Genomic DNA, 26,982 nt, shown 5'->3' with positions numbered 1-26,982 from the left:
GCAAGAAAGGGCCGTTCAGATAAAGTTGTGCCACCCGGAAGGTGTCAGAGAGACTGGCCACGATTCGCCGTATCAGATGAAGGGTGACAGGCCCCTGTCTGGAGACTTGGGGACAAGGACTACTTTTAGCTGCAATGACCTCAAATCCAGCCTTGACTGCAAGGAGCGGTACGCATGTTCTCATGAAGCACCTTACTTGTCACGCTGGCCTTGTGGCAGAGAGAAGCACTCAATTAGGCAGCGCGGGGACTCTGTCAGCTTCTCCAGGCCCAGATGGCCAAACCCCCGCCCACAGCTGACACACACATAGACGCCCAGTGTGCTGACTGCTCAAGTTCTCATTTTATTGAACTCATTTTATCACTGTCTAGGTTCGCTTCAGCCAAGACCAGTCCTGGGCACTGGTGGATATCTTTGCAGAACCCGAATGTCACTGCCACCTGCTTAGCAAGTGTCATAAAAACAATGCAAAGTTGGCCATGGAAAACGCAACAGCCCTGAGCAGAGCGGAGGCTAAATGGAGAAAAGAATGTGATGAACGAGAGAGGGCGAGTGTCTTGGAGCAGCGAGGTAATGACAACCCAGGACGCAGAGGGGGCCCAGACAAGATGTTCTCAAGGAGGAGGTGCTGTGCACGCTGCAGACTTCCAAGTCAGCCGCACACGTGGGCCTGGAGTCCTCCTGGGGCTGGGCAAGAGCATATGTAGGGAAGAAAGCTGAAACCGACAACACGAACCAACTGGAATGCTGCAGCAGAAGCCTGTTCTTACGGCTTGTTCCTCTGATCTGAACACCATCCCACCCACTATCACAACACTGGGAACACACTTAGAAAGCAAGTGTATTTTAGGTTCTCAGGCAGCAAGCATAAGCTGTCTGCTCCTTCTAAAGTTGCTCTTTCTACCAGAACTCAGTTCTGGGATGCCGCTTCTCATGATACAGCCAAGTTAAAGCTGCGTCAGAAGTTCAAGTAACTACGGAACACGGGTGAGAGCGACGTCAGGACTGGAAGCCACACAGTCTTCGTCTCACATCAGTCTCGGGAGAGAGAGAGTCTCTCACCCCGGGGTGTCATGAAGGTTTCCACCAGAAAATTTATCATCATTTTATTTCTTCTTGGTAGAGATTATTCCTAATCTTAAAGAACCACAGTACCAATTTGCAGATACTGCTTTTTCATCTCTCGGGAGTGTTCTAACAAAACAGGAGTCTCTTTTTGGTAGGCAAAGTATATTGCTTAATGTTCATCTAGCAATTACACATTAAACTGTTCATATTTCAAGGGAAGGACTCGAGGGAATGGGAAAGAATTGATTTTATGACAGCATTACAGAGACGGCTGCAAGGCATTACCTAACCTGTATATTAGTAATGTCTGTGTCATATACAAAGATGAATAAGACACAGCGCCTGTCCTCAAAAGCACTTACAGTTTAGTGAGAGAGACAGAGGAGGAGTAAGAAATGAAGGGAGTGTGATAATCGCAGAGTTTGGATCTGACTCAGAGCCGGATAACCTTAGTCTCAGAGGTTAAATGTACAAACCTGCAGCCAGACTGCTTGGGTTCAAATCCCAGCTCTGCTGCTTCTAGCTGTTGAACTTGGGCAATTTTACTTCCTTTCCCTATGCCTGTGTTCTTGCATATGAAATGGGGATAATAATAGGGTTGCTATTGAGTCATAGTGTTGCTGTGGTCATAAGGTCAGTCAGTAGATATAAAGCATTTAGAACAGTGCCTGGTATATAATGAGTGCTCACTAAAACTTTTATTGATCCTAGGGGAAAAATATGTTTCTCATGAAAAATCAATACTAATATTGAAAACCAGTGCCCTGAAATAGTCAAGAAAGCTTGGGAGGAATTCTTTCCTATAACTTACTTATATAAAGACAAATCCATCCTCATCGGTATACCAATGTATTAAAAACCTACTGGTATTATGTCCATGGTCCTAGTTTAGGTCCTGGTGCTGGGTGTAAAAAATGGTGGGTACAAAAGACAATCCTTACCGGAAACCGAACATTGAGACATTGGAAGTTAAATGTGAAAAGGGAATCCAGAATGCTTTAGTCAACCTTAATAGCTCTGAAGGTCAGAGCTGGTCACTCATTGTTTAGTTGAGACATTGGTAGTTAAAGAAACTCTCACCTGTTAATCATATGTAAATTTTTGCTGATTGTCTATTATTGGAATTTCCTGCCTAAAGGATATGGGTGTATCTCAGAACCCCAATAAAAGGGATGGCAAAGGCCAGAGCAGTGAGTAGTCCTCCCACTAGAGGTGGGCTCCCGCCTGGCCCCCATTTACCCAAATTGATTCTTTTCTAGCTTCTTTTCATTTTGATTGCGGCCTTCTCCAGAAACCGGACCTGAACGGGAACCCTGAAACACGCGGGACGTGACAAGGGATTCCACAAATCCTTATTTCCGGGGATTTATAATCCAATGGGGGTGGAAAGGGACAGTGAAGAATCATAATCTAATTCAGGGTATTTTCAGTGACACAGGAAAGGTGCCAACAGATATGATGGAAGTTAAAATGAAGCAGAGCTAAGGGAGGCTCAGCTTTGGCATGGGGCGTTGAAGTATCTTGGAAGGAAAGAGATGGATAGGCCAAGCAGACAGTTGTAACTGGGGTCACAAGAAGAGTGAGACAGAAGGTTAGCCAGGTTCATTTTGCGACGTCATAGTGATGAGAATGGAATCTGTAGGAACGGAGGAGGCTGCTCAGAAAGAGTCTACCTAAAGGAAAGGGCTGGAGGCAGGCTCAGCGGGAAGCATCACTGGCAGTCAAAGCTGAGGCAAGAGATAGAGTGTCCGTGGGTGGTGAGGAAATAGAGCCAACAGGCACAGGCCACTTTTTCCTAAAGGAGGAAACGTGGGAATGAAGGAGAAAGGGAGGTTGGGGGAGGGTCTTGGCTTTCTCTGATGGACTAGAGTCAAGTTCATGGGGTGAGTCTGCCACCTGAGCCCTGCATGGCTATGAGGCGTTAGAACAGCATGCTCAGCGCTGCCCGGTCCTGAGCCGACAGGAGGACCTTAGCAGCGTCTCAGCACTTCCTCCCACCAGTAAACAGAGTGCTGCTCCCACACCATACGCGTCCTGAGAACTAGCACGTCCCGTTCAGCCCTCCTGGCTAACTCCCACTGGATATGGTGTCCACACCGGGGCCATTCTAAGCCTGAACTAAGTCTTGTTGGACAGGCCATGGATCTTGCCTAGACCCGAGTCAGCATCCTGTACCCATTACAAGAACTTTCATCTAAAAGGAGTGCTGTCTCCTAGCATGTCCATAGCACAACTTGTTCAGATCACCTCAGCTTGCCATGTCCTCATGCCCCTGACCATCTGGACTACTGGTCCTTTCTCAGAGTTGGCTAATCCTTCAGCCGAAGTTATACCTCACACAGCTATTAGCTCTCTCCTTCTCCATGCTGTGGGGTTCTCAGCAAATTGTGTGGCTGAGCCTCTGCATGCACAGTAGTAGGCAGGGGAAGCAAAGCAATGTCCAAGGGGCTTGAAGATGTAGGCAAGAGGGGCAGTTGTTGGTACGGGGTCCCCAAGAAGCCAGTGAGAATGAGCTCTGCTGTATGGGGTTGACTCATTAAAGAAAGGAACACATCTTCCTCAGAGATAAAATTAAAGAGAGCTAACAATATTAAAGCAAGTCCTTGAAATATGTCAGGCAGGCTCTTCACTGAGAGTTTTGCTTATATTATTGTACCTAATACTCACACCAGCACTATACAGAGGCCCTAATGTCATCCCCAATGCACAGATGGAAAAACTGAGGCTGGAGCAGTTAGATCATGAGCCACGGTCACCCAGGTGAGAGTGATGGCTGGGGCTGTAATTATGGCCTGACTCCAAGTCCTGTTGTCATCGTCTCTGCTCGAGACCTGTGTGTTAATGAAGACACAGGGAATCTGCAGTGCAGGAAGCAGCAGTTGAGAAGCTAATGTTGACTCAGAAACATTATCTCAAGGTCATAAAGAAAAGGAAGTGAGGTCATCTCTAGAGATTGGGCTTGGGGGCCTTGGCCATCTCCACAGGAGTTAACGGGAGTAGAAAAGGGTTGGAGCGGCCACTGTGGGACAGTCAGGGGAGTCGACAGCATGGCTAAAAGGCCCTGGCCGGCAGCAGGGGCCCAGCTGGGCCTGGGGAATGTGGATTTTGTAGTGAAGTCCATGAACACAGTTTTATGAGTTTCTCCGGCAACCTTTCACCATGCGCGTAGGACCACAGAAGAGATGGGGTGCCTTCTGGATCACTCCTTAGGGCTCAGCACTCGATGACAACCCCAGAAGTGCAGTGTCATGTGCTGATGCGCTGGGCCATCTGCAGAGGAGGGATAATGGGGTCCCGCGGGGCCGGGGATGGGCCAGGTGGGAATGACGGAGGCTTGGGATGGGAGAGCAGAGCTCCCTGCCGAGGGACTGGCCACAAGGAAGCCTGTGCAATGAGAATGGGGCCAGGAGCTCTGACAGGGGCTGGGAGGCTGCCGTGAAGAAGAAGCTGTTTGCAAAAATACATACATCAATGCCCGCCTGCTATTGCAGCCTGGGAAACAGCCCTTCCCTACTCACCCCGGGTGAGCAATACTTTGCGTCAGGCAAGGATAAGGGAATGCTTTCTTCATTCTGTTTACGTCCATCAAAAATTGGGGGCTGGACTGGATGGCAAAACACGGGCCCTGGTAAAAGCCCGGTTTGCTAACGAGGCTGTATTACAACCCTGCTCTGCTTTCCAAAGCAACACCCCCAGGAGAAAAGAAATAAAGCCATTTTTCTTCCGAGGCAGAAGGCTTAACATTGCTTAACAATAACACTTAACATCGCTTAGCCCTTAGCCTCAGGCAACCTCATAACTACTATGCGAGGAATCGTCTTTTTCCTGGACTGGCTAGGGCTCTGGCTTAATTTTTGTGAAGTGCCATTTAGCCTGGCAGCGGCGGCACGGGCCCCCTTTATCATGACAGAGCTCCAGGAGAGCAGAGCGGGGCGCCCCTTCACCTGGGCTCCCCACCCTCTCCATGTCCATGGGGAAGCATGGTCTCTGTGTCGATGGCTCCACGTTTGACATATAAGTCAACATTATGGAGTTGATCTTCAAAGCTCCCATGAAAACCATCCACAAACAACACAGGAACCAAGCCCAGCAGTAGCATATTAAGTCCCCTATAAGGCTGGCCACTGACTTCCCATTGATAGAATCATTCCTACTTTTATTTAAAGATGTAACTCCATAAATATGTCAACGCTTCCTGCTGCTGTGACAAAGAGGGGATCCGGTGCTACAAGAGGTGCTCTCCAAACTCTGCCAGCAGAAGGGAGAGCAGTGGGGCTGCTGGGACCCCATTACGTGGACAGTGACATCTCCAGGGCCCGGGAGACCAGGAGACCAGGGGAAATGTCGCGGGCACTCAGCGGAATCTCCACCTTCTCAGAAGCTGGCAGGGCAGCCGCTGCCTCTGCATTCTGCTGCTTGTGGGTAAATAAGGAGCGCCCTCCCCTACCCCCAAGGATTAGAGCATCTTCCTTTTAGATACTGAGATGGAATCTTGAGTTTGAGCCCTCCTCCCATTTAGAAACCAGTGAGAGGGATCTCGTGTGTTTGTCTGAGCCGTATTCATTCTCCATCGCGGCAACCTGGTTGCCAGGTAGCTACAGAGGTCTGCTTGCACGGACAGCTAGTCGCCCCACCCTGGTGTTTGTGAGCGAGTGGACCGTTGGCCCCATTTGTTTGCTGTCTACGATGCGTCCAGCCACAGTGATACCCTCGGGGCTGGCGGGATTTTACCAATTCCCACGTGTGTGATGGCTCCAGAGCCACACACAGCATGAACGCATCGCCTTTGTCAGAAAATGCCCTCCGCAGTGTTCCATCCTGAAACAGACGTGTGTCGATTGAGCCATGATGGAGTACTTCAGGGCTTATTAGTGACAATACACACAAGGTGGACATTCAGAGGACTTCATGTTCATCATGAGAAATGTAGGCATTGGAAGCACCGTCAGGAAAAGTGACTTGCTGCTTCCTGTCCTAGACCGGAGCGTCCTGAGGATGGACTCACTGAGTCTCCAGTCTGCAGAGTCTCAGGGCTGATACCGAATAGATGAGCAACAGGTAGATGGGGGATGAAAGAGTGACTGAAATCTATAGAATTTTCAATGTTCTTTCGGTTTTTGATTTGTACCCAAAACTCCACTGCCTCCGTCTGAGTTCAGGTTGGCCAGGAAGATGTTCAACTGCTTCCAGTTTTCCCTTTTTGCTTCCCTCTCACAAGCACATACTACTTTCCATCTGCCTGAACCACAATTTCCATACACTTCCACGCTGAAAGCCAGAAATTTTATATTTAAAACAACGTTTGGAGACGACTTCCATCTTTTTAACATGAAAACAAGAGACGAGGCCAGGGAAAAGTAGGGAGAGGAAGGAAACCAAGGATGGGAAAAGCTGTGAGACAAAATATAAAAAAAGCAAAGCAGGGAGTAAAAAAAATCTAGTGGTACAGAAGCTTCTAAAATCTTGTATTTGGGGTATCCTGCCTAATCCGTGTGAAAAATTGGTTCTCTGCATGACTTGAGATTTTATTCCGTTTGACAATCAACATACTATGCATAAGAGCAGATGCCTCGTATAATTTTTAGGAGGTTATTTTTGTTATGAGTTGTTATGAATTTACACACGGAAGTCTAACCAATACGCAACAAAACGGCACCTCCAGTCCGGAGTTAGCACTTTCACAGCTCGGCTCTGAGGGTCAGTTCCACCTGGTCCTCCTCTCCTTTGCTACAGGAGACACTTTGTAGCATGTCAGTTTTCTGGCTGTCCCTGACCTTTCCTGGATCCCCTCCCCCCGCCCCCCTCCCCGCAGCCCCCCAGCTCACTCATTCTCACACGCTCAACTCACTGAACTCCCAGAGTGGCTGCACTCTGATGCACCTTTGGAAAGGTTTCCTCTTTGTCATGTGCGCCGAGCGCAGACTAAAATTATTCTTCATCTCCCAGATAAGAGCACCGACCTTTGAGAACTGTATCTCATTTTCAGGGTGTCCAGTTACAGCATGGGTGGATCGCGTTAGGCCAGAGTGGCTGGACGAACTTTTCCCACGCAGTTCTTGCTCCCATTCCCGCACTGCGGCCCTGCCTCTCACAGATATTTGCTTATTGCCTAAAGGACACCGCCAGATTCTAACTCGAGCAAAGGACGCCTTCCCAGGTTCACATTTCTCCCCCGCTTTTTAACACCCACAGGGAGCTCCGAGGTGAAGGTCGGCCTGCCCGTCCTCGTGGGTACCTGCGAGCACAGGGGATTTACTGTTTTATTGTCTCTAAGCTTGGTGTCGGATGTTCAATACCATTTTTATAGCAATGGCTTAGGATTTCCATTCCGCATCCAATATTCTGGCTGACATGTTCCATTGCAATGATATACTATTTTCTCCCCCTAAAAAGTAACCCACAAGTGTTTCAATTATTAGCACAGTTGTGAAGATGGCACTGCGGTTGCAGCAAACGGCAGCGAGGCAAAATTACAACGTATTCCCTATCTCAGAGCCAGGCTTCTAGCTCGTGCAGATTGAAATGCAGACTTTACTTGTGGGGGAGCGGGTGACAGAGCCCCGCCGGGGAGGTACCTGGGTAAGGATGCGTACTGCCTCTCCATCCCTTCGAAGCGGAGGTTGTGCGCAGTCCCATCTGGCCCCTTTCCAGACACCTGTGGAGAGAAGAGTAATTAGAGATGAAGATCCATTATACACCCCGGTTACTGACAATGCATCTCAAAATTATAATCAGTGCACAAATGCTGCCGCCGCCTGCCAAAACCCACCCTGGGAAAGCAGCAGGGGCTCAGTGTCGCTGTGCGAACTGACGATCAAGCCACAAGCACAGCATTTAACCACAAAGTCACTTCTTTCCAAAAAGGGTCACTGTCGAACTGACTCCTTCCTGTCACCGTGCCAGGGGTAACCTGTAGGCTGTGAGAACACTTGAAAAAGCAAAAAAGAAAACTAGGCTTTCATTTCTACAACAGCTTTAGATGTCCAAAAAAATTGAGTAGTACAGCGAATTCCCATATACCCCGTTTCCCTATTACTAACACGTCAGATGAAAATACAACTGATGAATCAGTATTGATACGTTATCGTTAACTACAGCCCACAGCTTGTTCAGATTCTACCTAATGCCCTTTTCTGTTCCAGGATCCCATATTACATTTAGTCATCACGTCCCCTTAGGCTCTTATTGGCTGTGACAAGGACTGTATTTTCCAAAGCACCTTGTCAATGACACCCTTCTTTACCAGCAGGTGTTGGTGACAGCCAGCTGTGTACTCCATGGCTTCCATGAAGCCCTCTTCCCTCTGACTTAGTCCCCTCCCTTATGAGCCACCAAAGAGAAGCGGTTAACTGTTTTCTAGCTAGTGCTGGTCTTTATTGTTTTCCCTCCTTTCCTATGTATTCCTGTGTTCACCTCTCTCCGGGCCTCTTCTATCAGCCTCTGAAACTCTGAAGGGCAGTAACCGTCCCAGTCGTTTCTCATTAAAGTGTGTTGGTTCCATGAATCTAAAGACTTTCTATATAGTCCTTCTGTACCTACTATGCCAACTGAAAACGGGATGGACACTTACAGGGATTTCAAAGTACTTGTTGCCCTGGCCAGTGTGGCTCAGATGATTGGGCGTCATCCTGTGCACCAAAAGGCTGCCAGTTCGATTCCTGCCCTATCGGTTTCACTTTCACATTGATGTTTCTCTCTCTCTCTTTCTATCTAAAAATACTAATTTAAAAATATATAAAAGTACTGGTTAAATGGCCAATTCCTCACTTGTTCATGTGGCTTTGTGGGCCAATCATGTGCTTGCCGTTGTGCTGGGTCACCCTAGCATAATGGGTATGAAAGGGGTGAATAAAGACCTAGACTGTTATTTTGGGGGAAAGGGAGAGTTTGCTATGGAACACAGGAAGTGGCAGTGTCCAGGTCAGTAGGATAAATTTTTCTAGGTAGTACTGCACCTGGAAGTGATTTTCTTCCTATCCAATGTCCTAGCTCTCTATAAAACCAGCATCCCAGTGGGGGCCATGTGTTTAGGGAGGGTTTGTTGGGAAGGTGTTGCAAAGCAAATGTAGACACTCATGTAGAGAAGGAAAGACTATTCCTGGTGTTGATTTATTACAGGAGGCCCTTCAAAGAGGATCCTACAAAACCACTACATAGTTCACCAACACCTGGAACAGGAGTGGCTGGACTTATCTGAGAGGACACCCGCCCAGCAAGCTCCTTAGGACTTACAAGAACTGCAGAGAGAGGGCTTAACATGGACCTTTCTAACAAAGGCCAGAGGCCAGGATGATGTGGGACAGACAGGAGATAAGTAAATGGCACAGAAAAAGCAGCAAAGGATAGTGTTGTGGCCAGCCACTCCCAACTAAGGTTTCTTTTGTTGTCAACCTATTTTTTTTTTTATGGAGGAAGAATGAGCATAAATACAAAAACTATGTTAAAGATGATTAATTGTGGTTGTTGGAAAAGATTATGCTTATGTATATCCCTAGTGTGGCTGTAGACATTTACAACTAATCTTTTTCTTGGGGCCACAAAATTCCCAGTTGATACTTTCAGCAAAGATATCTAGAACAGGCCGGCCTGATGATGACAGTCAGCATTCTGGTGTCTCCAGAAGGCGTCCCCCCCCCCCCCCAAAACACACACACACACACACACACACACACACACACACACCACTCCCAAGGCATCTGGTGAGCTACCAGCATACTAGATCCTATAAAGCATAGGGTGATCCAAGGAACTTTCAATCTTTTTGGGAAAACAAGCATCAGAAGTGAAATCATTAAAGGATGCTGTAGGACCCTGTAGGATCCAGGCCCATTCCGAATGTTACTAAAAGTAGCACAGATGACACCTGAAGATGTTAGGAAAAAAATCATGAAAGTGGCAGAACGTGGGCGAGGCTTCAAAAGATGGATGCCATTCTTTACATCAAAAAATTCTTCATCAATTGTGTATATATTTAATGTGCTTCTCTATTAAAATCACATCTTTAAGGCAATCATTCAATTAGGGATTACTGAGCACCTATTGCATCCTAATGCCACGCGAGGCACTGTGTTCAAAGTGAGGAGAGGGGCTGGCTCTCCTCGTTGCTTTGAATGCAGAGGAGTCGGGCCTGCGAACGATTACGGTACAGTGAGATCACCGCTAGCGTGTCAGTCGGAGGAAGGAGGCAGCGGGGGTCTGAAGGACCAGACACCAGAGCCCACCTGGGAGAGCTGAAGACAGCTTCCTCTGGGTGCTGAAGCCTCCTCTAAACCTTGAATATGAATGAGGAGGAGGTTTTTAGGGGAGAAGGGTGTAGTAGTAGCAGGAAAAGGCATTCTAAGTAGCGGGAACAAAAAGTGCAACAACAAGGAGGCCTAAAAAAAAGCACTGTTTTTTTCTGGGAATGTCAAGATTTTGGTTAAGGAAGAAACAGACACTATGAGGAAAAGGATGTTAGTCACAGCTAACATTGAGATCTGTGATCCATTCTGAGTTGCTTTTGTGGAAGGTTTAGGTCTTTGTGTACATTAATTTTATTTTATTTTATTTTTGCATGTGGATATCCAGTTGTTTCAGCACCATTTGTTGAAAAAGACTATCCTTGCTCTATTGTGTGGCCTTGGCTCAAAAGTCAAAGAGCAGTTGGTAATATTTATGTGGGTCTATTTCTGGATTCTCTACTCTGTTTCGTTGATTTCTTTGTCTATTCTTTCACCAACAGCACACAGTCTTGATTATTGCAGCTTAATAGAAGTCTTGTGTTGGGTAGTGTTAGTCTTCCAACATGGTTCTTCTCTATCAATAGTGTTGGCTATTCTGGGTCTTTTCCCTCTCCAAGTAAATTTTACAATTAGTTTGTCTAGATCCACAATATAACTTGCTGGGATTTTGACTGGGATTGCATTGAGTCTGTGGAACAAGTTAGGACTAACTGACACTTTGACAATAATGAGTCTTCTTATCCAAGAATATGGACTATTTCTCCATTTATTTATTTCATCTTCTATTATTACAATGTAACATTTATTTGGCACTTACTGAGTGTCAAGCACAAGACTAAGTTTATTTATTTATTTTTTGCATTAGCCCATTCAATGCTCTGAATAACTCAATGGTTGCCCCATTTAGCAGATGAGAAAACAGCAGTTGCCTAAGGTCATACAGTGAGTACACGGAATATCTGAGAGAAGGATCAGGTTTTTCTGTCCCCAGAGTCCAAACTCTGGAGATATAGACATAGACTAGATTTTAAAGGAGCACATGCCATGACAAGAAACTTGATTTTACATTTAGGTGATAGTGAAACCTTTGAGAAGTGCAACACGATAACTAATAGGCCATAGCTATAGGTTAGAGAGGTTATTCTTACCATAATGTGGAGTTCTAGTGCAGTCTGGGCCAGAGATAATAAAGGCCTAAACTAGGGGCTATTCAAAAGGACGGAGAAAATGGAGTGACATAAGGATGCTAAGGAGGTAAGTTCGATAGAACTGACATAGGATTAATGGGAAGGATGTGTGTGGAATGATGCCCAACTAGGTGGGTTTGGTAACTGTCACCACGATAAACTAAAGGAAGAACAAATGTAGGAGCCTGAGTGTTACCTTGCTATATGTTTAGCTGGAAGATTTTTGAAGGCAATACTTAGTGATATTGAACTTGAGTTGGGACCTCTGATGGAGATGTCTGATAGATTATTGAGAATTAAGTTTGCAACTTAGAAGAGAAGTCTAGTCTAGAGATGTAGACTTGGGAACCATATAGCCTATAAATGGTCCCTAGAAGAAAATACACGCAATGAAAATAGAAAATACTAATAATTCTCTTAGAAAAACTATCACTTAAGGGGCAGGCCAAAAAAAGTTGAACACAGGAGGGAGATTGATAAAGTGTAGTTGGTCTGGATGAGGACTAGGAAAGAGTGTTATCATAGAAATCAAGAGAAAAGAATTCCATGAAGGAGGGAATGGTCCACAGTGAAAAGCAGTCAAGAGCTTCTTCAGTAAGACAAGGTCTCTGATGTACATGGCGTGTTGGCGTGCTGTACCAAACCCTCCATCCTTGAAGAGTGTAATCTGAATTGCAGCACCTAGAAAGATAAAGACTACCTCTCCCAGAATCCCCTTGCCGTCAGTGTACTGGGCATAATTTAAGTTAGACCATACCATCTGGGAAATGGAATTGAGGCAGCAGCTACACCACCCTGTTATTCTGGCAGGAGTGACTAAAGGCGTGCTTGGTTGTCCTGTAGTCGTTTTGGCAGATGTACCAAACATCGCTAGTTTCTGGGGTGGAGCACTAGTTTTGGGGTTGGTGGCACCAAAGGTGGCTTCCTGATTGTGGCAAGTGGCTCCTGACGTATGCATTGTTGTGTGGCTTCCCGTATGGAGCAGTGACAGCTCCCTCAGTAGCCTGGTTATGTAAGGTGACTTGGGAAATGATTCCTGAAAGCTTACCCAGGAATTTGTTCCTTCAGCCTTGCTAGTTTTCTGTAAGCCCATTAATATGGTGCAATACATTTGTTTCTACTTAAACCAGCTAGAGTGGATTTTGTTCTCTGCAACTGAACAGTGACTAATAGTGTCTGCAACCGTGTATGCTGGAATCGGCAACAAGATGGTGACTGGTGCTTTATTGAGAGTGGTTTCGGTGTATTGATTGGGAGAGAAGGCCAGACTCTATGGTACTGAAAATCTTGATCGTTTTTGAAAAAATAAACACCACTGGTTGTAGTGTCTTATGCTCTCATGCTCAGAAAATGAGATGAATACTTTAAAGTAAATAAATATTTGTTAGTGTCTCCTAAGTAGAGTCACATGCTAAGTCCTCTAAGACAGAGAGGAGAGAAAGTCCTTCCTCCTGGGGACACACTGTTAGTTAATGGGAATGATGGGAATAAATTTGTGATCCATTATTTAAAAAACAGATTTAACTGTGTTTTTTTTTCTCCCTAATTAATTATTATGGAAAACCATCCCAAAATGACCTCTGTTAACTTTCATAAATACATATTTAATGGTACATACAGTTTTCCGCCAACTATGTATAATTGGCATTTTCCTGTGCTATCTATACTAATAAAAGGGTAATATGCTAATTAGACCAGATGTCTTATGACCATCCTCACATCCTTCCTGACAAAGCTGGGCCCAGGCAAAGCCACCTGCCAGCGGTCCCGGGCACTAGTGCCTGCGGCTGGCTGCGGCCCAGGAGACAGAGAAGCCGTCCCGGGCACCAGTGCCTGAGGTCCGGGCAAAGCCACCTGACCACCGTCCCCTGCAGCTGCAGCCGGCCCAGGTGAAGCCGGCCCAGGTCCTGGTGCCTGTGGCCGGCCAGAGGGAGGAAAGCCCGGGTCCTGGGTGACTGTGGCTGGCTGGAGGAGGGAATCCTGGGTCCCGGGTGTGGGGCCAAGGCAGAGTTGGTTAGGGGTGATCAAGCCAGCAAGGGAGCAGTTAGGGGCAATCAGGCAGGCAGGCAGGTGAGCATTTAGGAGCCAGTGGTTCCGGATTGTGAGAGGGATGTCCGACTGCCGGTTTAAGCCCAATGCCTGCGGGATTGGGCCTAAACTGGCAGTCGGACTTCCCCCAAGGGGTCCCAGATTGGAAAGGGTGCAGGCTGGGCTGAGGGACACACCTCCCGTGCACGAATTTCATGCACTGGGCCACGAGTTAGATATATTTCACAAACATGAATTGTCATGGCTATCTAATATCCCATTGGTGGATAGATCATAATTGATCTAATCCCCTCTGGTCATTTGATCAATGTTAATACCCCAATCAGAAATGGTGGCAATAAAGATTGTTGTGTTGGGTACAAAGATTCTCGCAAATAGCTGTGAATGGAGGGTAGGAAAGTACAGGTAGGATGGTGCCTGAGAGAAGCTAATTACAAGTTGTCAGTAGGCCCCTAGGAGGCCAGGCCACTTCAGGAGGGAGTGAGGGGGAGAGAACAGGCGCAGGCATTCACAGGCTCTTTTCTCATCTTGCTCTGTGTGCAGCAAGGCTCAGAAATGTTCCTGCTCGAAGAACTCCTTATTAGGTCATTTCCCTCATCGCACACACAAAAATAAGGTCAGTGGCTTTCATCCAATTAATTTTTTTTTAAGAAGCCCTTTATTTCATTTGGTATTGTGCAGTATTTTTTTTTAAAATTAATGACCTACATATACGTCTGATAGAAACAATCTTGACTTAAGCCATAACAGAAACCTAGTCTTTTCCACAACACTGTCAGGTTAGAACTGAGGCTTGGAGTGAACTTCAGAGAGCTTATTCAGAACAGCTTAAAAAGCTCATGCTGTGGTGTGTGCTTTGCACATGGCAGGCGACCTGCTCTGGCTGGATTAGAACAGCCTGGGACCGCCGATACGTGGGTTTGGTGTTTGGGAGGAATGTTGAGTTAAGATGCTTTTAGTCCATGGAGTTCTCCCAATTCCATTCCCTCAATGCCTGCTGTCGTCTGGGGCGTTAAGAGCCTTGTTAAAATAAAGCAGTTCGTCTTGTTTCTACAAAAGCAAGGAACTTGCTGCTTACAGTCAGGGTTTCTTAAATTAGTATGTATTTCTCGCCTGGCATTGCTAGGATCAGCAGTTTCACAGAGCAATGTACTAAAGAGGCCACTTAACCCCCCCTGTATTCCCCAGTTTCAGATTATAATGGCAGAGGGGAAGATTTAATACACGTTCATCCATTTTATTCATAATTCACTAAAAATAAAAGAATAAATCACACAAAAATTTCTGCAAATGTCTGATGATAAAAAGTGGAAACAATTCAAAATTAACATGTTTCCCAGTGCCTATGGGTTAGGACACATTTTTGCCAGTGCTGTAATTTATGTCCCACAAGTCAATTTTCTCGAGGAAATTTAAAAGCTGCTGTGAGGGGAAGGCTGTGCAGAGTTGCAATGCAGCTTATTCACCTATATACAATGTCCTCATTACAAATGTCTTACTCAGACCCATTACAAAATATGAGTTTCATGCTGCCAGACACATCATAAGATTAAGATGCAAAGCATGAGAATTTAGATGCAGTTTGAGGAAATATGCCTTTCATTTCAAGTTGGTATCCTGACAGATACTTTTGAGCAGTTTCCAGAGGCTTTCTTTTAATTACATTGCTCTTACGTGGCCACAGGTTTGGCTGGAAGATTTTTGAAGGAATCAACATGATGAAAACGTCTAAAAAGTTATGAACTTGGCTTTGAGCATCTTCTAATATTAAGACATTCTGCTAAAATGCTACATACTTGGAAGGTAACTAAATTCCATTTGGACAAAAGGAAATTAATGAAAATGGGTTAATTATTTCTCATTGGTAATGTGAAGTACATTATTCTTGAGATGTTTTTGTAGCTATGCCATCCAGACCAGCAAAAGTACACATACTCATCCTAACCATTTTTTTCTGAAGTGTTTGTTTTCTCTAATTTCAGTAATTTTGTCAAATAACTGGGTATTCAGCTTATAGACTAGCTTAGAACATCTGATAATTTAGAAAATACAGCAAATAAAGATATTTTAAAAATAACTCTTGGGTAAGCCTTTTCACCATTCTGTGCCTGCATTTCTTCCCCTGTTAAATGTTGGAGTTAAAATATTGGAGTTGAAATATATCCTTAAAGTCCCTTCTGACTTATGCACATTTATAAAAATTACCTTACATACAGTTTCCATACTATGTTAACCACTTACACCTCATTAATATAATAACTATATATATATATATATATATATGTATACAACAATTATTTTAAACCTGAATGATGAGGGTAGCAAAGCAATCTGCAATATTATAAAATTATAAAGGATTTTTTTTGGAGTTTAAGCATTAAATATTACTCTAGCACCAAGAAATAGCCATATGCACACTGAGTCCTTCACATCTTGATAACCTGAGCTATCTCTCTTCTGATTGTCTTTGGAGAAAATAAAATCAGACATCTCCTGCCCAGCTCTGTTTGTGTCTGGGCCTAAGATACAGTTACCATAGAAACTATGATTGTGGATACAATTTTACAAATTTGGCTTCATCTATCAGATAGATGCGCTGTGTGTGTGTGTGTGTGTGTGTGTGTGTACGTGTGCATATGTGTCTTGCCGATAAGCTTGAAGAGCAAACAGGCTCTCCATCTTTAATTAAAGAACCAGACACCATTCCTCATTTCCTTTCCTCAATCTGTATACCTACAAATAGAGATATTGCAACACTGGCTGACATATAAACTCTACTTAATGCAAGACAAAGGTCTGATGAAAAGATGAATAAAAGGCATTAGGAACAGCATCCCCTCAGAAATCTTTTTGTTTTCTTGTCCTGTATTTTCCAGAAAAAGCGTAAACAGGAATTTTGTGGATTCTTGGTTAGCTACATTAATCACTAGATACTAGTGTTCAGTACTTGTTGAATTCGGCATCTAGCTGTCTCTTGGATGTCATATGTGAGGTATTTACTCCACCGCTGTTTTATTGTATGGATTCTGTGACAGTGTCCTTGACTTATCCTGAAAGAAACAAAGTTGAGCCTTGAAATGTGTCCAAATCTTAAAATGATATAAAAGTTTGTTCATTTTATTTCTTATGAGTTCCTAATATCCTTTTTAACTAATACGCCTCATAAAAAATACTCAATGATGAAAGTTCTCTAGGTTACTTAAAATATACCTGCACTTACAAAGATGAAACTGTAAACATCTATACAATCATAAGCTTTTCAGAGTGATTTCTTTTTGCAGTGCAGTCAGTGGGCAAGTTCTAGTTACTCCCATTTCCAGTTACTAGACTGCCTGGAACACTCTAAAATCAGCGTCGTGATTTCCAATCAATGCTGCCATCTCCATCTCTGCCTCTTCTTACCCGCGAGGAAAACAGAGTTCAGAGAAAGGTAAAGCAACTTGCTAAATAGGCACACAGTGGCACAGCCACGATCTGAAGTGGGGTCTGTCAGACCTCAAAACCCTGCATTTCTCCCTCTCAGTGCTGCCTCAGGTGCTGCCAGTGGTCATGAACGAACCCATGGTGGCAATGAGACAGAATATGTGGAATTAGGACTGTATGCAAACATTCAGAATGTGTTTATGGTCATCATGGCCATACCACTGAAATAAAATTGCCTAGCAAGTTTAGTTCACATAGCCAGAGGCATTAATATATGTCTGTACGTTAATTTTTTGGTATAGTTGAAGTATAATTTTTAATGCAGAGTTAGGTTTTATAAAAAATAGCCTGTATTATGTACAATATCTTTATTTTTAGTATTTATGTATGGTGTCAGTCTATTACTTTGGTTTACACAAGACATCAGAGTTTAAGCTTCATTAGAGTTGGGACAATTGGAGCCATTGCATTCTCAAGGGCTGACATATCACCTTGGTCATTAATATTTACTGAGTCAATGAAACAGAAGTCTCACATATCTACTTAGTGCTGGTTAACAGAAAGATTCAGGTTTTTTTAATTCCATAGTTCCCTTTGCATATGTGATATTACAACATCTATCAGCAGAATGTTTTTAAGGAAGTTTTGTGACATCTGTCCTATGATTGCATCTTAGTAAGACTGCCACCTTCAAGCTCTTTTGTTTATGTAGTCTTAATTTTTTTTCATTTTCATAAAAAAACACAAAACTATGAACATTCTTACAATTTAGATTGAAACCAGGATCTGGAGTATAAATCGAATCTATTAGGAACCTTAATTATGTAATTGCTTAGAGTGAGGGAAGATCCTATAAGCTGAAAATAATGGTAAAGTAGAAGGGGAACCTAATCTGATGGGATAAATTACTGGCCCACTAGGCGTAACTTTGCTGATCTGATGAGTAGCACCTATTTGATTCACAATGTTAGCAGAGCCAGGCCACCATTAATGCTGGAGTCACACACCCATTAGCCCTAAACTTATGTGAACCAAATTATTTCGCAGCCCACGATTATATCAGCAGAGCTCAGATTCTGGAAAGATGAATGAAGATAAGGGGAGGAGAAAGGAAGAATGAAACATGACATTATGAAAATCAATGGTCTTGGGCCAAGACCTGTTTTGAAAAACCAAACTAAATACACACACTCATCAATGGTTTTCTATTAAGTAATGAATAAAGGCTTTCAGTAACCTACAGCAACCTAACTTCCCAACTTTATCTCACCGCTCTCATATATGCTCAATGATTCAATCTCATTGGGTATTTTATGGACCCTGTTTTGTGCCTATGGCAGAATGCCCACTTCCTGTGGTTAGGTTGGTGCCTTAAACATGGCAAGGGCTTAAGCAATGCTTATTGTGTGAATGAATAAAGCAATAAATGTTGCTCTGATTGGGTCGCATTTACTGCTGTGAAGGGACAAGAACAGGTGGCAGTAGTAGTGGATAAGCAAAACGGAATCTGTAGGAGGTGGTGAGAACATTAAAACAGCGGCAAACAGAGAAGGGAGCCTTGAAAAGGGGTGTAGACAGGGAAACAGGAAAAAACCTGAGAAACAGAAAAACAGAGAAGTTGCAAAAGAGAAAGGAAACTATGGAATGAAAATAAGCTTAGTTATTGCAATTCTAGTCTAATTCTTAGCATGCAGGTACTTCCTGCCCTAAGTTTTTCCCCATTGGTAAAACTCTGGGATGAATCAGAACACTCTATTCCTCTACCAGGCTGGGTAATATGACTCTGCTCTTCTGGGATTTTATATATATAGGGGTGGCAAAAGTAGGTGTACATATGGAAAACAATACATGAGCTAATAAATAATACAAGAATAAACCTTGTTTCCCATACTCACCACAGTAAACCTACTTCTGTTCACCCCTGTGCATATATACACACACATATATATATGGCATTTTACTTTCAACATCTTTACAATGTGATTATTTTAAGCCAACATTTAAAGTTGAATTTGATATAATCATTTAATTGGGCATTGATTCATCTACACAGAACTCATTACTGACTTCTTCAATTTCACCAACACAATTTCCTTCCAAATTATCTTTTATCTAGATGCTGGAAGTCCAAGTGCTATGAAAACTTTGCCAAAATAAAAAGCTTTTAGATTTCTAACGCTGGCTGAACACACGCCCATGGAAGAGTGTGGAAGAATAATGCATGCTTGCCAACTGCCAGAGACGATTGCTTTTCCCATAATTAATGTCATTCTTGCTGTTCGACTACCATTTCCACCCTCTAATAATTTCCATTAATAGAGGAAGTTTCTGCAATAATTTTTGCATCCTGTAAAACCACCGTGGCTTCTATAGACCTTTTAATCAAAATAATGACAATGAGTGAAAGGGGGATGGTTAGAGATGCTACTGTAACCCTGGGTTGCATTTCCTTTGTCATTGTTTTCAATCTCCAAAAACTATCCAAAGGTCTCATGTTGACTGTTATTATGTCAATCAGACCTTGGTACTTTGAGTTCAATAGCACTGAACCATATGAAGCTATAACAAGAAAAGTGTATAAAATGAGTGTATTGGACAATTCATCTACAAAAACTGTAAATGTGAAAAGAGTATTTTTAAAAAAGCAACAAAGAATAAGCAGATGCAAATATAAGCTCAGGTCCTGTAAAATATGATAATTGTGTAATACTTTAAGCTGAAGCTTCGAGTGAGAGGAAGCGGTAGACCAGCTGCAAATCATACCCCCAAATCTGCCAATTCACACTGTTTTTTATTATGCTCTTGCAAAATCACAAGCTCTGCTTGGGATATAAAATTATGCAAATATACAAAGAGCAACAACAACAACAAAAATCAGCTCAAGTTTCTCACAGGAGTCAACACATGGATATAGCATGATGGTGTAACAGTAGTACCGTATGTACTGGGGAGGAGGCACTGAGTTCATGGTGGCCTGGGGTTCGAGGAGTGCTGGTACTAAAGTGAGGAAAGCTTGGATCCAAGGAGACCAGTGCTGGGAGTATTCTCCCTTCTGTTCCCGAGCTGCTTTTGAAACAGTGAAAGTGTACATCAAAGCCTCGCTCTTCTTTGCCTAAGATGGCTTTGAAAAAAGGTCACCTGAGTCCCATCTAACCTTCCACGTCCTTCTCTGTGAGGTCCACCCAGGGCAAATCTGATGCTGCCACTGGAACAGGAAGCAGTTGCTCTGTGCAATGACCTGAGATGGACTGGGGTTCAGGCCTGAAGATGGGGTTCAGTGACCTGATTAAAGCTCAGAACCAGGTACCGAAGTTATTGAGGAAATAAAAGGTATCCCCCCAAATGTGTACACGCTTTATTAGCTGATAGCTCAATTTTGACAATGAAATGTATTTTCATAAACACACTTTTATAATTATTCAAAGTGTATGTACACATTTTTGAGGGGACACCCTGTAATATAGAAACAATACTCATGTATGGGTTTTTATAGCCATTGTTAAAATAAAAAAACAGCTGGTTACCAATTGTGACAACTGTGCTTCCAGCAGGTGAAAAATCTGGTGGGTAGTTAGCGGAGGTCAGAGCGATGGCTTCAGGGCTTGGGTGCCGATGGGTACCTGACCATGGGCTGGGTGGGGCTGTGCACCCACTTGCTCTAGAGGCTGACCCCTAAGGGGTCCATACCAACACAGATCTTTGCAATGACCCAAGTATATTCTGAGACATCTGATCTGTGCTGCTACCCTGACCAGAGAAAGGCGGGTGATGTAAATTCCTCGTCAGATTATTTTGCTCTAAGAGAGAGGCATAACGGTGACAATCCTAAAGAGCTGTCATTCCTCCAGTGTACCGTGTCCCTCCATTCCAAACGGAAACCAACCAGTAAGAAGAGTCTTGTATTGGACACCCACAGGCTGTGGTCTCTGGCCTACACAGTATGGCACTTGGGGTTAGGAGCACTGACCCAGAACACACTGGCTGGGCTTGAATTTCATCACCTACTGACGGTGTAACCTTGAGTAAGTTACCTTCTGAACTCAGTTTTCTCATCTATAAAATGGGGTTAATAATAGTATGTACCTAAGATGGCTGTTGTGAGGAATCAGTGGTATGATGCATGTAAACCACAAAGCATGTTTCATGCTAACGGAGTATACTTATGTATTTAATAAACCTTAGTTGTTCCTATTGTGGCTGAGGTTACATTGAACTTGACCTTCCTTTTGGTAAGGAAAACACCAGTAGACTATTTTCCCCCTGTCTTGTAGAATTCATTTCAATGGACCTCTGACCAGCCCTAGTTCAGCTAATGGAAGCTTTTTAGTGATACTGTTCCAAAGACAGTCCTGGGAAAGAGTGAGGAGGGAGAAAAAGAAGCCAGAGACAGAAAGAGAAAATGAGCGAGGGAAAGAGAGGGGGAGGGAGAGCTCATACTTTCTCTTGTCAAAGAGTCTATTTTCTGCACTTATATAGGATGAGTGGCTGGAATTATAGGACATTTAAAAGATGACATGTGTATATGTACATACATGTAAGCATATGTAGATGGATTTACACACACACACACAGACATACATACACACAATCATCTTCCTGCTCTACACAGAAACTACTCAATGCCTAGGACAAAGTTTAAAAATTCCTAAACACGACACCCAAGCCTTTTACAGTTTATTGCTGTCACTGTTATCACCATTGTCGTCATTGTCATCATCATCATCATCATCATCATCATCATCATATCTCTGCAGCCCCATTTCGTGCTACTTCATCCTCATCTACCCTCCCCCTGCCTTCTCTCCCATTGGTCCTTCTCTGACCCCCATGCGCCCTCACACTTCCTTCCCTTGCCTCAGCTTTTCCCTTTGCCCTTCTCTTCCACCACCAGGTCCTTTGAGAAGCTCTTCACATCCAACTATTTACTTCCTATTTTCTGAGAGTTTAGAGAGTATCTTAAGTCATTACCTAGAATGGTATCCTGTAATGATCTTTGCTAACACTTACTGTTCAGCACACATTTCAAGCTCAATAAATGCGGAATGATTAAAAGAAGGAACCATGTAAATGAAAAAGTGACACTGAAGGTGAGATGTAACACAGGCAAGCCGAGAAACACATCCTCCTACACTACCCACAGAACACGGACTTGGGTTAACCCAGCTGCCTGCCTCGAGAGGCTGTTAACAACTGAGCACAATGCTCCAATTCACCGGGGGGCAGGAATTCCACTGCATGGAATGGAGTCAAGAAATAGAATTCTTTGTGACTTAGGCATTTAACGGTACAGATGTGAAGTGTGTATTTTATTACAACATTATCGAGCTGTTTGGGATCAAACATAAGGGCCAGGACTGTGTGTGTGCTCAACTGATCATTGGACTTGGAGAGGATGACGGCTGGGTCCCGTCCCGGGACAGGATGGGCTCTGTGCCCAGAAAGGGAGCGAGTTCCCCTCCAACTGCTGGCCTCAGCCATGGCATTAGAGGTCCTCCCCAGTCCATCGGTGGCCTTCCTAAATGAGGGCCACCCCAGACTTGGTGCTGCCTTGTGGTGGGAGGCCACATCACTGTGTTTTCCAAGTCCGAGAGCAAGGGTCCAGGGAGAGGCCCAACCAGGTACAGCTCCTTCCAGAGAAGCAAAGATCTGGAGTCTGAAGAGAAGTGTATATAGCGAGAGGTCAGCTGACAGGAGAAACACAGAGGAATAAAAAGAAACCAACATTCAACAAGATTCTGTCTGAGCAAAGAAACAAAATCCCAACGTTGGCAGCGAAGAAGTGAAATGCTGGTTGAGTGCCATTTAGATGATTTCCCTTATTTGAGAAGAAAAATGTCCATCTGCTTGCTTCGGGGTGTATTCATGATGCCCCAGTATAGCATGAGTGCTGAGCAGAAACCCATTTATTACCTATTACTGCTTTTTATTGTTTTGGCGGGCTCAGTCGGAGAACTGCGAGGTGATTTACAAACTTTAGCCTAATATTCCTAACATCCCTGCGATACAGACAAAAGATATACAGGGATCGCTACTCACCCATGTAATGAAATTAGGAAAAGTGAAATTTTAGGATGAATATTGCAAAGAACTTCCTCTGGTGTCATGCATTAGGATGAGGGGTAATTTCCCAGGGGGAGTTGATCTGTATGTTAGAAAACGTATAACGCCCATTCATAATGTATTTGTGACAGACGCAATGCCTTGTCCATCTATAAATCAGATTTACCTTCTGTACGAAGCCCCAGGGTCCTTCCTCACTGAAGTCTATCCTCATGGGCTCTGACCTGAGAGGATTCAAAATCCAAAGGGCCCAATTACTAAAAAATCCTCCGTCGTGTAATTGGGCTTTGCTATGGAAAATAACACCAATATTCATCCAAGTCACTCAGAAGGAGGCGGAGAGAGCCACATCTCCTGATTCTGTCAGCTGGTCCATGCAGTCTAGGCATCTTTCCCCAGGGCCCTGAGGAACTCACTTTCACTTTGCAGACAGCAAAACTACATAAATCACACCAGCAATCCACAAATGAGTTGCTAACTATGTGAAGAACACTGCATTTAAACTTGGGAAGTTCACAGGGGAACCATCATTTTCAATTTGAGGGCCATCCACTGGGACCAACTCATCTAAACAAAGAATGGGTGGAAACATATCATCTGTCCTTAGGAACAGAGACCCAAACCCCATAATTCAAAGAGCAGCAAAACTCCAGTGAGTGGGAGCAGGAGGGTGCAGTGCTTTGAAAAGATCAGGCATAGAGCCCCTTTCACTCCATTCCTGGGAACAAAGGAGCATGTGATTCAAAAGGTAATGGAGCCATTTAAAAAAAAAATAATCAAAATTCAGTGCAGACGACAACATTTTCAATGGGGCACGACTCAGTTAATAGCTGCCACACCATGCCTCATGGCTTGTCCTTCTCACTCAATGAGACTTCAAATACCTGCCCAGAGGAAACACCATGAAGGTCCCTGATTGCCCAGATATCCATGAAAACCAAACTGCAAGAACCCACAGAGAGAGAAGAAGTTTATTAAGGGGTTTTCGGGTCCACTCCAGTTTTCCTCAGGCCTGCTGCCAAGGTTTTATTGGACTCGCCCTGATTGCTTCTCAACCTCCCCTTAGGAGTTCACACAATGAAGCACCACTGGGCTTGTTTATAATCAGGAAGGACAATGCACCAAGAAACGCAATTTGGGAATAATTCTCTACTAGTGAGGGCTCGAAAGAGAAACGATTGCAACGTGGTTTTCTAATTGCTAATTTCTATGAGACATGGAAACTGGGGATCCTTGAAATGGGGGAGCTTGGCGGTTGCTTGAGGAGGTGCAGCAAAGCAGCAGGGAGGCCAGCATGACCTTGTACAAAAGAGGAGACTCTAGAGGTGGTGGCGTGAACTCACCTCCCGCATGGGTGTGGGACACCTTTACCTGGATAATGTCTTCACATACCCTGTGGTTTTAAATACTGTGAGTTAAAGAGCCCCATTAAGCCAGGCCCTACACCAGCATTTTCAAACATTTCTGAAGCAAATGTATTTCTTTTTATGATACAGATATCCCAATAATGGTAGCATTATGATGTGACTAGAATGGTAGTATTCAGTTTGACCAGAATATTCACTTACAAATGACAATGACCCACACTGGCCATGCTGTTTTGGGTATCCAACCACAGAGTTGCAAACTGTTTAGTTTTGCACGGTCCTAAAGACATCTGCTTTAGAGATGGAGAAAATACCCGAGCAAGGACCCTTAGGACAACGACTCTGCCCCTTTCTCTACCTGTTGGGAGGGATAACTCTGAGAGGCAGTTACACAAGGAGAGAGCATGTGTTAAACAAAGGAAGGACTGTGATGTCTGCGATGTACATGATCAGCAGCTGTGACCACTTCCTCTTCCCATTACCTGCAGGTGCATAGGTGGGTGCAGTCCATGGTGCTCACGTTAGGAGGGAGGAGAGCAGATTGGATCATGGAGCAGTATGTCTGCATGGTTGCCGTGGGCTTAGAGATATGCATGACAGAACCCCATTCCCACCAGTATCTACCCCTTTGTGGAGTGGGAAACTCAAATGCCGCAATTATGAACAAATGGAGCATAATGGCCTCTGCCATCAGCAGTCTGGGGTGAAATTGTAGGTTACCCTGAAAGTCATTCACTAAAATTGGGCTGGAAAAGAACATAGCAAGCTATACCCAATGCCAACCCTTTCTACTGTTTTCTAAGCATGAGTGTTATACAGTGTACCTGCATCTTAGACAATCTTACCTAATAATAGACAAACATGTAAATTGACCATACCTTTGCTATGCCACCAGCCAATGAGGAGTGATATGCAAATTAACCCAATAAAGATGGCAGTTAATTTGCATACTCAGGCGCCAAGTGACGGGGGCAGGATGCTTGCATTGTTCTGCCCCACCCCTGGTCTCTCAGGGCCTCTGGCAGTGTGGGAAGGAGGGGCCAGAGTGGAAAGAGGCGGCTCCGGGGCCTGAGCAGAAAGGGGCTGGGCCGGAGTGGAAAGGTAGTGCCAGCAGCCAGGGAAAGGAAAGCCCATTCTAGCACGAATCTTAGTGCATCGGGCTTCTAGTTAGAAATAACAACCATCAGCGAGAATGGGTAAATCGTGTGAACTTAATAATCTTGCTGCAGTCGACACGCACGGTTTTTTCACTGAGCTACCTCTCTGGCTTGCCCCTGGCACTGCCCAGACTGCTCCTCATGCTCCACCCCTGGTTCTCCCCCTGCCACTCCTCTGACTGGCCACGCAAGTGCTACCTCAGGGCTCCTTCATGCACGTTCCCGCTGTTCTGGAAAGCCTGTCCTTCCAGATGTCCACATGCTTTCCTTCCTCACGTTGCTCGTGTCTCTGCTTAAAAGTCTGCTCTCCAGAGAAGCTTTCTCTGACCACCTTATATAAAAGAGCACAGCATTCACGCTAGCCCTGCAGCCACTGTACTTCTCCCTGGAAATGATCAGGGCCCGATAGTTACTCTTCAGTTGCTATGGTCTATCTCCCTGAGAGCCAGGCCTTGGTTCTCTCTCCCCATTCCTCGACCAGTGCCTGGAAGTCATTCAATAAGTCAACATTGAAGTGAAAATGTTATAAATCACTTTTCTAAACATCCGTTTCTCCTCTTGTCACCTCCCTTTCCTTCTTTTCTTTTCCTTCCTGTTCATTTTTTCCTTCTTCTCTTTCCAAAGACCAACAATAAACGCACAGCAGCCCAATGTTAGGAGCCTTCTTACAGGCCTTACCAGACTCCATTAGAAGCCACTGGCTGCCCAGTGACTCCTTTTTCATCTCTTAGAGCATTCGACATTGAGATCTTTGTCTTTTTATAATTTTAGTATTTATTTTCTTAAATTTGAGAATGGTTTTGGTCCCAGGGGAGTGATTATATTTTCCCATTATTGATTTTTAAATTGGGTGATGACAGATTTTTAAAAAATATATATTTAAACATTTATGTGAACAAAGAGATGTCCCTTGGCCGCTAGCTTAATTCTTATTCAGGATAAAAGGTGACTGGGGTGGGGTAGTGAGAGAAGTCAGGAATGTGATGAAAATGAGCTTTTATTTTCAACATTTATTATTTTGATTTAATCTATGAAAACTGTCACAGGCAGAAATCTGGTGGCTAGGATGGCAAAATAAGCCACTTGAAGTTCTGTTTAGAGTACGGACTTCATTTATTTGCCTCCTGTCGTCAAGGTATAAAGCACCAGAGCCAGGCGCTGGGATGTTCCTCGCCCTGCAGTCCCACCGCTGAACTGTTTTATTTATGCTCATTATGTCCCCCCGCCTTCCTTTGGGAGAAGAGAATGGAAAAATTAAAATTTATAAATTCAGAATATCTACATCTTAAAGAGAATGCGTCTAATATTTTCCTTGCGTGAAAAAAAGAGGGATGGACATATTTTGCTTTCCTTTCTTTGCAACCAAAGTTGAAACAGTGATTTTGTGTTATTATAACACTCGTCATTTCTCCTTCTCATTTGGATGGTTTTTAATATAGCTCCATTGATT

The 26,982-nt window shown here is 44.1% G+C and overlaps 1 protein-coding gene across 1 annotated transcript in view; it reads right to left on the bottom strand.

The window, feature by feature from the left end:
- PARD3B (par-3 family cell polarity regulator beta) overlaps positions 1 to 26,982 on the bottom strand; it is a 902,602-nt gene that overhangs the window by 52,255 nt on the left and 823,365 nt on the right. The window contains exon 22 of the mRNA XM_079783005.1: positions 7,644 to 7,723. Coding sequence (XP_079639131.1) covers positions 7,644 to 7,723 — 80 coding nt within the window. The remainder of the gene's footprint in view (positions 1 to 7,643; positions 7,724 to 26,982) is intronic.

The sequence above is a fragment of the Cnephaeus nilssonii genome (assembly GCF_951640355.1).
Source record: "Cnephaeus nilssonii genome assembly, chromosome: 10".
NCBI lineage: Eukaryota > Metazoa > Chordata > Mammalia > Chiroptera > Vespertilionidae > Cnephaeus > Cnephaeus nilssonii.
Note: the sequence above shows the minus strand (reverse complement) of the source record. Positions and strands in the feature narration are given on the sequence as shown.